At 52.1% G+C, this 11,625-nt stretch overlaps 1 protein-coding gene across 1 annotated transcript; it reads right to left on the bottom strand.

Annotated features, from left to right (window-relative positions):
* Nucleotides 1–3,593: 3,593 nt before the first annotated feature.
* On the bottom strand, nt 3,594–5,539 carry MESP2 (mesoderm posterior bHLH transcription factor 2; the record flags this gene model as incomplete). Its single annotated transcript, XM_082832632.1, has 2 exons — nt 3,594–3,863; nt 4,697–5,539. The coding sequence occupies 2 exons, from the start codon at nt 5,537–5,539 to the stop codon at nt 3,594–3,596; spliced, it is 1,113 nt and encodes a 370-aa protein (XP_082688758.1).
* Between the last annotated feature and the right edge of the window lie 6,086 nt (nt 5,540–11,625).

Below are 11,625 nucleotides of genomic sequence, written 5' to 3'. Positions count from 1 at the left end.
GCATTCATGACTGCCTGTGGGGCTGGAGGAAATCTGGTATCCAGGATGCAGCGAGGACATGCAAAGCCAGAGACCTGCTTGCAGAACCTAGCTCAAGGTCAGATGCAGAACAGGAGCTGCCTAGAACTCTGACTGCTCATTCCCTATCCAGCGCTCCGTCTACAGGTAGGTTGACTTCTCACGGCCAGTGGGGGGCCCTGAGGATCAGCCAGAAGCAGCAGGGGCCGGGGGGGGGGGGGGCTCTCCCACCTCCCCACCCTCCAGGAGACTCCTCAGGAGGCACGTCCTCTGCACTGCAGGGTCATTGAGAAGCCCCGGGTGAGGTACTCGGTGAATGTCCAGTGTCTTATGGATGGTGACTGGGTCCCCAGAAAGGTGTAGGTGGACCAGTCATCCCAGGCAGGGCACCAGCATCAGCCCCTCTCCCTTCCCTGCCAGGCACTTAGCAAAGAGGTGCAGCCAAGAGCAGCCTGTCTGGGATGGAGCCACACATGAAAGTGAGGGGCTGCTGCTCCTGAGAGGCAGGGCTGAGCCTGCCCTCCCAGAGGGTGAGGACAGGGGTGGGGGATTAGCCCAAGCCCCCGGCAACTCCAGCTGGGGTGATAGCAGCCTTTTGCCTCTGCCTTTGCATCTCCCAGAGGAGCTGGGAGAAGAAGGCTGCCAAATTCCAGAAGATGCTCAGCTCTGGCTGGCCCTTGCCGTGGCCATCAGTGACTGGACCAAGGACTGAGCCCAGACAGGCGGGAGCCAAAGGAAGGAGATGGGCAGCTGTTCAGTTCCGCCTTAGGTGCAGGTGCCATGAGACTGTGGAGCCAAGTCCTTGCATCTTCTTGAGAAGGAGAGAGCACTGGACAGGGAGCCAGGGGCTTGATGTTCCAACCTAGCTGGAGGGCTAGAGAAAGTTGCTCCCCTCCCTGGGCCAGTTTCCTCAGCTGTAAAACGAAGGAGCAAAAAATAGCCATTGCTCCCAAACCTGGTTGGGCCTCGGCTCCAGGTTCCCAGGTCCCGGCCCGATGCACTGAATCGCACTCTCAGGGTGGGACCCTGGAACCAGAGGGCTCAACATGCAGTCAGGTGAGGGAAGCACCAGACTGGATCATCTCTAAGGTCGTGTGATTCTATTCAGCTATTATGTATTGAGCAATTACTACGTGCCAAGCCTAAGAACCCTGAGAGGTAGGGCCTATTATTGTTGCCACTTCACAGCTGAGGAGACTGAGAGTCAGGGAGGTTTTGTTCGTTTTTTGTCTTTTCAATTTTTTGGCCGTGCTGTGCGGTATATGGGATCTTAGTTCCCCAACCAGTGATTGAACCTGCGCTCCCTGCATTGGAAGCTTGGAGTCTCAACCACTAGACTGCCAGGGAAGTCCCCAGGGAGGTTTTGAAGCTTGCCCATGGTTACACAGAGAGTAAGAGCTGAATGAATGTGCAACCAGGGCAGCTGTGCCTGGTATCTGTCTCCCTGCTGCATGTAACCTTGTGTGAGCTTTTCCCATCCTCCGCTGTGGCAGGCAGCCCCTACAGAGGGTCCTGGGGTAGGAACCAGAACCCACTTCTAAAAGGTTGGGGGAAGAAGGCACTGCAGTGGTCACCTAATCCAGCTCCTCTTTAAGAGATGGGGAAACTGAGGCACAGAGATGGAGTGACTTGCCTGGCGTCAAAGGGCATGTCAGCAGGCAGTGGTTCAGATGGGAGGCCCTGCATGTGGCAGCTCACGCTCTGGTCTTCCTCCTGCCTCTGCTCTCGCCCTGCACCGTTAACAGTGGCCCCCTGCCAGGCTGCATTTCTATAAGGCAGTCCAAAAGACCAAGAGTGGCTCTGACCAGCCCACCCCCTACCCTCCACCTTCACTGCCCCCTCCACCCAGGACACAGAGGCCAGATGCCTCCCCCTGCCGCCATGTGGGGCTCCCCACAACCCCACCTCCCAGCTCCTTTTCCAACTCAATTTGTCACTTTTCCCCTTCAGTCCTGGACTTCAACCACCTGTTTCAACTTGGCTCACGCTGTTTCTTCTGCCTACTCCTCTTGGCGAACTCCACACATCCTTCAATACTCAGTTCCAACATCCTGCAACTCTCCCCTCTCCGAGTCAGAAACAGAATGAAGTCACCACCACTGCTGGCTCCCAAGCCTATGGCAGCCTTTGCTAATGGATCATGGCGCCCTTTCCCCAAGATCCTGGGGGTGCCTCTTAGTCTTGCTCAAAGCCACATAAATCATTGCGGCAGGACTAATGGATCAGGTAACTCAAGAACGCAACAGCACTGTCAACCCCATCTCCCACCAGGCTGGCATATCCTCTTTGGTCCCAAAGTACCTTATATAAACCCCCATCTTGACCTGGGCTCTGATCATTTCCTTCCCTGTAATTTACCCCATTAGTCAGGGCACGTTTTCTCCAGCACCTAGTACTGGGTGTTGTGAGCTGAACTGTGTTCCCCCACAACTCTTGGTGAAGTTCTAACCCCAGTATCTCAGAACGTGAATGTATTTGGAGATAGAGCCTTTAAAAAGGAACTTAAGGTAAAATGACTTCACGTGGGTGGGCCCAAATCCAATATACTGGTGTCCTTGTAAGAAGAGATTAAGACACAGACACAGAGACTGGACCATGGGATAACCATGCGAGGACACAGCAAGAAGGCAGCCATCTGCAAGCCAAGGAGAGAGGCCTCAGAAGAAACCAAACCTGCTGACCCCTTGGTCTTGGACTTCCAGTCTCCAGAACTGTGAGAAAATCAATTTCCGTTGTTTAAGCCACCCAATTTGTGGTATTGTCTTATGGCAGCCCTAGTAAACTAATACACTGGGCCTAGCACATGGGAGCCACTCACAAGCACCCTTTGGAAACAACTTCAGATAACTGTGAAAGAGCCCTATGGGTCAGCAGGAATGCACCCAGGAGAGTGCAAAAGGGCAATGGTGACGGGCTTCAGGCAAGTGAGCAGGCCCGAACGTTAACTCACCTGTGTCGCCTGCAAAGCAGGCCAGGTGGAGCCCCTGTGCAATAATTACTGTCGAACTGGCAAGTGAGGGCCTGAATTCCAGGAGGGGAAAGCAGCATGATTTGTTCCCTGCAGGACAGGAACGTTTTTCCTTTTCCAGAAGCAATAAAAACCCAAGTGGATAGAAGAAAAACAGACCAAACCAAATTTGGGTGTTTCTTTTGTTTTTTTTTTTTAAGAAGTACAAAATCTAAGCATATACTTTTCTTCCCACTCCCATCCCCACCCACCCCCAAGCCCACTCCCCCACCAGTCCCAGCCTGTCCAACCACTGTGGTCAAACAACCCATGTTACTGCAGCTCAGGTTGTGCTCTGCAGAACACTGGTCGTTCTGGGGGGCGTCTAGGAGTGGAGGGACTGCCCCAGCCCCGACTTCAGCCAGGGAGGCCACCCTTAGCTGTTGGGGCGTCTAGGAGTGGAGGGACTCCCGACTTCAGCCAGGGAGGCCACCCTAAGCTGTTTCAAACACTGCTTCCATGAAAGACATCACTTGGAAAAGGGATCCTTGGCTAAAACAAAGCCTGAATACTAGTGAAGTAGCAGGTGAGGAGGACACCCCACGCTACAGGCCTGATTCCAAGGCCATTAGTAGAAGATGCCCAGGTGAGTCCCCTCCAAATCTTCTTGCCAAAATTCAGGGCAGCCACTGAGCTGTAGGCCTGAGCTCTGGGGAGGGCTTTCATCACTGAGCTGGAAGGCGGGGCCTGGTCCCTGGTCCTCCGAGCTGGGCAGCACCTCTGCACTGTGGCTCCAGCATCCCCACTGGGTCTCAGGCTGGAGTCTCTGGCATGCTGGGCGGGGCAGGACAGGAGGGGTTTCTGGCAACAGACAAGGCTCTGGAGACATAGAGATTCCCTGAGAGAGAGAAGAGTAGCGGGTTAGTGGGCCACTGCCTCATGCCCTGAGATCCTGAACCTGGATGTTCCCCATAGTGTGGCTGGTAGCTGCTGAACTGCCCTGGTGCCATGGATCCAGTGAAGCAAAGTGGTTTAGAGTACAAGCTCTGGAGATATACTGCCAGGGTTCAAAACCCAGCTCTGCCACTCACTAGCTATGAGAACTCAGATAACCTCTTTTAGTCTCAGTTTTTTCATCTATAAAATGGTGATGATGATAATAAAACCTACTTCACAGGGTTGCTGGAGGGCTGATGAGTTAGTTAATTCATGTAAAATACCAAGAATCATGCTGGGCACACAGTAAGCATTCAATAAATTTTGGTTATTAATATGCTCTTTTATGGAAGCTTGAGGAAAGCATGAAGGTCACCAGATCCAAGCCCATCTACTTAGAAAGCCCCTACCCCTGGGCCAGGCCTCCCTCCCCCTCAAACCTTGATGGAGCACTTGCAAGGAATTTCCTGAATTACCTGAAGGCCCCTGCTACCTTCCACCCTGGACTCTGAAAGCAAGTCTGAAGATTCCCCCCTCTTCCACATGACTGCGAAGGCTTCTAGGTAGAGATGGTGGTGGCCTTAACTTCCCAGGGCCCCCACCTCTTTCCCCAAGGAGGTTAGGGTCTTCTTCATCCTCCCTTCAGCTTTCCATCCCTAACCAGGGTTGGATTAGGTAAACCCGGGATCTAAAAAGCATAAGATTCTCTGCAGACTAGAGCTTACTCACCCCCTCCGTTTCCAATCGAAGCCTGGGGACCACTCCGAGGGAAGCGGAGAGAGCCTGGGCGCGTACCTGGTACACTGCAGCCAGCTCCATTGCGGGGGGCGAGGTCCAGGGCGTGGCCTGGTCCCGGGGCTCTGGGGGTGTCTGCGTTCCGGAACAGGCTTGGGGCGGCGTCCAACGAGCCGCGTCAGGGGCTCTCCCTTGGGACAGCTGCGGGGGCGACTGCATCCCGGGGCAGTAAGGGAGTGTCACCCAGGGACCCATATCAGACACCCTGCTCCCCAGGCGCTCGGGCGCCGCTAGGGCTCCGGGACAGACGGGCGGGGACCCCCAGGACACCGTGGCGCTAGCGGCTGAGCCAGGGCCGCACCCTTGCGTCTGCGTCTGCGCCTGCGCCTGCGCCTGCGCGGGGCCGCCGTCGGGGCACAGCGGGCAGCCTCGAGGGAGCACTGCATCGCTGTGCCGCCGGCGCCGGCGCTGCAGGCTCTCCTCGCTGAGGCCCAGCACGGCCGACAGGTGGCCGATGTAGCGGATGGCCAGACGCAGCGTCTCGATCTTCGTCAGGCTCTGGCCGGCGGGCGCCACGGACGGCGGCAGAAAGCGGCGCAGCTCGTGCAGGGCACGGGCGAGCGTGCGCATGCGCAGCTTCTCGCGCTCGCTGGCGCTCTGCCGCTGCCCGCCTCCTGGCCGGCTCCGCGCACGTCCGGGTGCCATCGAGGCGGCCTGTGAGGCGCTGCGGGCAGGGGGCGCCGGCTGCGAGGGGCCGCGGGCACGGTCGCAGGGGCAGGAGCCCGACGAATCCGAGGAGGAGGCCGGGGACGTGGAGTCCGAGTGGCCGGTCCAGCCCCAACCCTGCGGGAAGATCCAGTGGTCGTGGCCGAGGAGGCCCTGCAGAGGAGGGGACTGGGCCATGGCCGGGGCTGCGGGCTCTGGGAGGCTGGGCCGGCCACCTCCAGGACTGAGCTTTTATCTGGACCAAAGGTGCGAGGTGGACCCCTGCCACGTTACAGAGAGGTGTCAAAACCCACAGAGCCCAGGGAAGGTCTGGGCAGGGGGTGTCCTGGGAAAGCGGGCCCATTTGCGGAGGTGTGGATTCTGACCCCTCGGGGGCTCTAATGGAGGCCCCTGCAGCCCGGGAAGTGTGGGAGGGACAATTCGCATCTGGATGGAGCTGCTAAGCTTCTCACTGTGTTCCCACCCACTCCGCCTCATCCACTGCTCCGGTGAGTGCCCGGGACCCTGACAGTGGTGGGCAGTGCCATCGTCTGGGGGAGGCCAGGCTGTCCCTCAAGTGACTCAAGGACCCCCGCAAAGAGTGGCCGCCTCCCTCATCACCACCCTCCGGGAGACTGTACCCAGTAACTCCCACCCAGTGCCTACAAGTGTGCTGGATAAGGCGTCAAGACAGACCCCGAGGGACTTGCTCACAGTGATGGCGGGAGAGGGGTTGGGGAAGGAGGGGACATACGGGTGGACCGTTACTGGGTTCCCAGAGCCCGCACTTGCTGCTTTGCTGAGTGACACCGAGAAAGTCATCTCACTGTCCACAGTTAGTTTCTTTCCCTGAGAAATAGTACAGAGCAGCCTGAAGAAGAGGCATGGAGTGTAGTGAGTGATGAAAATGGGGGAACGTGGGCCCCCAGGCAGGCCTGAGTCAGACCCTCTTTATTTGCTGTGTGACCTGGGGCAGTTCGCTTAACTCCTCTGAGGCTCAAGTTGCCTCATCCCTGTGGCAGTAAATAAAATACCCACCACCTAGGATGGTTGCTGGTACCAAGTGAAACCATCCATGGGACCACTTAGAATGAGCCTGGCAAGTGGGCTAAATGTTTGCTGCTACCATTTTACTAAAAAAGTACTTACATTTCAAGATGCTTGTAGGCATTATTTAATACATATTTATTTAGCAGCTGGTAAATGTCAGGCATACTAGAGTGAACAAGATAGTTGTGGTCTGTGCTCTCATGGGATTTCAGTCTTGTGGGAGAGAGGAGTAAATGTTATGTAATTAGTAGCTCCACCACTAGCTAGCTGTGTTGTCCTTGGACAGCTCTGAGCCTGAACTACAGCTCTTAAAACAGGAGTAGTAATTATAGTATCTGCTCACAGGACTGTTGTTATAGTCTTATAATATAACCTTTGATACAGTGAAGTTTAAAAGTAAAAGCTCCCACCCCTCAGCAATAATTACAATTTAAAGGAGGTATCAGTGTTCTTCGTAATCTTCAGAGAAAAGGCTGAACTCAGAGGGACTGTCATGCTCTGGCCACAGAGGCGGAGAGGTCACAGCTGGGTCTTGAGCAATGGGTAGGACTTGGGTAGGGAGAGAGGCAGGTGGAGAGCATTCTGAATGTGGGAACTGCATAAGCAAAGGCCTGGCAGTGGGATTTCCCAGTGTGCTTCAGGAATGGTGTGCAAGGGCGGGATGATGTGGAGAGCAGGAGCTCACCTTGGCTGGGGCCAGGCTGAGAAGTTGTATTTTACTGCCAAGGCAATGGGAAGCCAAATGGACTTTTCAGCAGAAGTGTGACATTAAAAAAAAAAAAATCAGGGGCTTTCCTGGTGGTGCAGTGGTTGAGAGTCCGCCTGCCGATGCAGGAGACGTGGGTTCGTGCCCTGGTCTGGGAGGATCCCGCGTGCCGTGGAGCGGCTGGGCCCGTGAGCTGTGGCCGCTGAGCCTGTGTGTCCGGAGCCTGTGTTCCGCAACGGGAGAGGCCACAACAGTGAGAGGCCCGCGTACAGCAAAAAAAAAAAAAAAAAAAAAAAGAATCCGCCTACCAATGCAGGGGACATAGGTTCAAGCCCTGGTCTGGGAAGATCCCACATGCCACGGAGCAACTAAGCCTGTGCACCACAGCTACTGAGCCCGCGAGCCACAATTACTGAAGCCTGCGCACCTAGAGCCCGTGCTCCGCAACAAGAGAAGCCACTGCAATGAGAAGCCCACGCACCGCAACAAAGAGTAGCCCCTGCTCGCTGCAACTAGAGAAAGCCTGCGCGCAACAACAAAGACCCAACGCAGCCAAAAATAATAAATAGATAAATAAATTTATTTTAAAAAATTAACTATTACACAAATTACATAACTAATATGTTCTCTTTATAAGAAATGGAAACCTGACAGATAAAGCTGGAGTCCCTGTAACCCCTCCCCAAAGGTCATGTGTCCTTCCAGACTTGGTCCCTGTGCACTCACATAAACATATGTATCCTTAGAAAACACAGTATAAATGAGGTAACATTATGGCAATTTGCCTGTAACTTGCTTTTTCTTCATTCAACAGCGTATCTGAGATCATTCCATGTCAGGATGTGTTTAGCTGACTCAGAGTTGGTCTTAGTTGATTTAAATGTTCATCCATTTAAATCATAGTGGATAATTTTAACTGGAAAAAAAATTAAATGGCAGGAGGTACAAATAAACCTTCCATAATGAAATTACATCACTTTCTCCTCAGAACTTACTTTTTTAAATATTGGAGAAAATATGCCCAAGTTATTACTCTAACATTACGATGAAGTAATAATTGACATTGAATAAGGTTGGTCAGGGCAACTGTTTTTAGTTTATTCTAGCTGCTGTGAATGAGGAGGGGACATATTTAATCTGTCCATCACACAAAAAGAAGGTGGAACCAATCAATAATGGCCTTGATTTCAAACAGGAAAGAAGCAATTAGTTATGCAATATTTCATGATCTGAAAGGGTTTAAACCAAAGTTAAAAAAATAATAATCCTTTCTCCTAAGGGGAGGGAGACTTAGAAAACAGTCAATTCCACACTTTTTACAATTAAAATAATGGCAAATCATTATTTGTCCAAGGCTGCACAGTACTATAAAGATCTTGACATATTGTACTATCAGGAAATTTATATATATGTAATTGACAGTTGTAAACAAGATTCATCAGTTTTCATGTATATTTCTTTTTTAAAAAAAAATTATTTATTTATTTGGCTGTGCTGGGTCTTAGTTGCAGCATGTGGGATCTAGTTCCCTGACCAGGGTTGAAACCTGGGCCCCCTGCATTGGGAGCACAGAGTTTTAACCACTAGAGCACCAGGGAAGTCCCTCATGTATACTTCTTCATCTGGATTCTGAAGTGTCAGATTGCTGTGCTGTTGATACTGACTGTTCCAACTCACCCCTTTTCACTGCAGTATAATATTCCACGGAGTGCTCACACCATAGTCCCTTATTGATGTACCTTTAGCATGGTTTTAGTTTTTGCCAAAGAGTGCTGCCTTGTGCACAGGCAGCTAGATATGGAGTGGTGAAATGGCCTTGTGATTCCCAGGAAGGTTCTGAATATCCAGAATCATTCCTCCTCTCCCCCGACCCCCTACTCATTAGAGCAAGCCTGGAGGGATTTCCTGTGAAAGAATTTGGTGAATTATGAGAATTCACTGTCAGCAGAGCTCTGCATACTATCCTTTCTTCTCCAGGATAGCCTGGCCTCCTTCTGTCTTAGTTTGGGCTAGCCCTGGCGCCCAGGCCTCAGGCTGACTGTGGGATGGCAGAGCATAAGTTCTGGGAGGTGAGGCCCTGGAGCTGGTTTGCTGTGGCCCCTGGCTCTTCACTGGGCCCCTCAGCCAGGCTCCGGGAGCACAGGGGCACACTGTCACCAGCCCCACTCACTTAGCACAGGGAGACAGTATGGCTTAATGGTTAGGAGGCTGGGCTATGGAATCAGACAGATCTGGGTTTAGAGTCCCAGCTTCATCCCTTCCAAGCTCTCAGAACTTGGGCAATTTAACCTCAGTTTTCTCATCTATGAAGTGGGGATCCTGATTTCCAGGGCAATTGTTGGGACAAAGTAAGATAATGCATGTTGTAGAGCTTAGAATAGAGGCTATAAGTCTTGCTTATAGTAAGTTCAGGGGCAGCAGAATGGAGTGGGTAAAGGACTAGATTGGATTGTGGGGAAGAGGGCCGACATCTTCAGCCTTGGCCCTACAAGATGATTCCTTCCTTCCTCACTCTAGCACCGGGCCTCAGGCATCCTGCCCTACCCTCTCCTCCATCTTCAGCCCTTCTTCTCCGTGACCCAGCATGGGGAGTCCTCCTCAGCAGGGCACTCCAGCTCCTGGCCTGTGGCAGGGGTCACCAGAGCTGCAGTGCAGAGGCAATGGAAGAGCTCCAGGTGCCTGGAGCTGGAGCTTGGAGCCGCAGCCGACTGGCCCAACCAAGGCTAGGAAGTGGAGGATCTGAACCAGCTTCTCCTGGTGGGCTGGGTCCTGGCTCAGGTGCTTTTCCAGCTTGTCTCTGGCCCTGGGACCCTCAGGCATTCCTCCCTGTGTGCTCAAACCAGCCCCAGGTGCTGCACGAACAAGCTAGGTCTGGGCGCAGGCCGCAGGGGCTTCCACTTGAGCAGTCTCCACTTCTCTTTCATCTGACTTGCCTGGTAGAAGGAGGGATATTTATGGCTGTGTGCTGTTAGATAAGGTGATTAACTTCTGAGCCTCAGCCTGATAGTGACACCAGGTTTACCCCCCTCCTTCCCGTGATAGGAGGAGGTGGAAGCTAGATCAGGGAAACATGGTCAGTAGAATATTCACCAGTGTGGCAGACACTTCTGGTTGCCCACACAGCATCTGTTACAGCCTCTATTCTTCTTTCTCCCTTAATAACAGGGCTTTGTATTATAATGGGTAGTGATATGCCCAGCTGAAAAACTATATTTCCCAGCCTCTCTTGCAGATGGAATGGCCAAGGAGATTTATTAGAATATTGTTTGGGGCTTCTAGGAAAGCTCTTTAAAGCAGAGAGGTACACTCCTGTGGCTCTACTCCCTTATATTGTCATCCTGGAAAATGTGATGGCTGGTGCTTCAGCAACCATTTTGTGACCCTCAGGCAATCTCAAGGACAGAAGTCACACCTAAGGCTGGTGGAGCAGAAGGAAGCCTGAGGCACTGATAACAACATAGAAGTGCCGTACTGGCCCAGAAAAGTCTAACTCTAAATTTCTTTAATGTGAGAGATAATAAATTACCATCTTGTTTAAGTCATTGTCAGTTTGGGTGTGTGCTTTGAGCAGCCAAACATAATTCCTGTTCACATAATAAAGAAGTTCAGGGCTTCCCTGGTGGCGCAGTGGTTAAGAATCTGTCTGCCAATGCAGGGGACATGGGTTTGAGCCCTGGTCCAGGAAGATCCCAACTGCTGCTGAGTAACTAAGCCCGTGCACCACAACTACTGAGCCTGCACTCTAGAGCCCATGAGCCACAACTACTTAGCCTGCGTGCCACAACTACTGAAGCCCATGCGGCTAGAACCCATTAATTAAATAAATAAATTTATTTTTTTTAAAGTTATTAAAAAAAATTCCTAGATTATCCTTGTTGACAAATGGGGCCATGTGAGCTTAAGTTAAGTGAATTCATAACAGATTCAATGTTCCCACAGTTGAATGGATGGATGTTCACCTAGAAGAAGGTCTCTAGTGATGTGCCACCAACTCTATTCCCAGCCTCGTCATGGGCAGCATTATGATCTTTTTAATTAATTAATTAATTTTAATTTATTTTATTTATTTATTTTTGGCTGTGTTGGGTCTTCATTGCTGTGCGCAGGCTTTTCTCTAGTTGCGGCCAGCGGGGGCTACCTTCGTTGAGGTGCACAGGCTTCTCATTGCGGTGGCTTCTCTTGTTGCGGAGCACGGGCTCTAGGTGCGCAGGCTTCAGTAGTTGTGGCTCGTGGGCTCTAAAGTGCAGGCTCAGTAGTTGTGGCGCACAGGCTTAGCTGCTCTGCGGCATGTGTGATCTTCCTGGACCAGGGCTCGAACCCATGTCCTCTGCATTGGCAGGCGGATTCTTAACAACTGCGCCACCAGGGAAGCCCCAGCATTATGATCTTGAATGAAGATATGAACTGATCTAATTGGGGACAAGATCCAAACCCAAGAAGTTAACTGGGTAACAGCCAGGATCTAAAGAGATTCTGGCAGACTGGAACAACTGATTGGATCTCATTACTAATAAGGTAGAATCAACAG

Source organism: Leucopleurus acutus (assembly GCF_964270905.1).
Source record: "Leucopleurus acutus genome assembly, chromosome: 1".
Taxonomy (NCBI): domain Eukaryota; kingdom Metazoa; phylum Chordata; class Mammalia; order Artiodactyla; family Delphinidae; genus Leucopleurus; species Leucopleurus acutus.
This window is presented reverse-complemented; position numbering and strand designations above follow the sequence as displayed.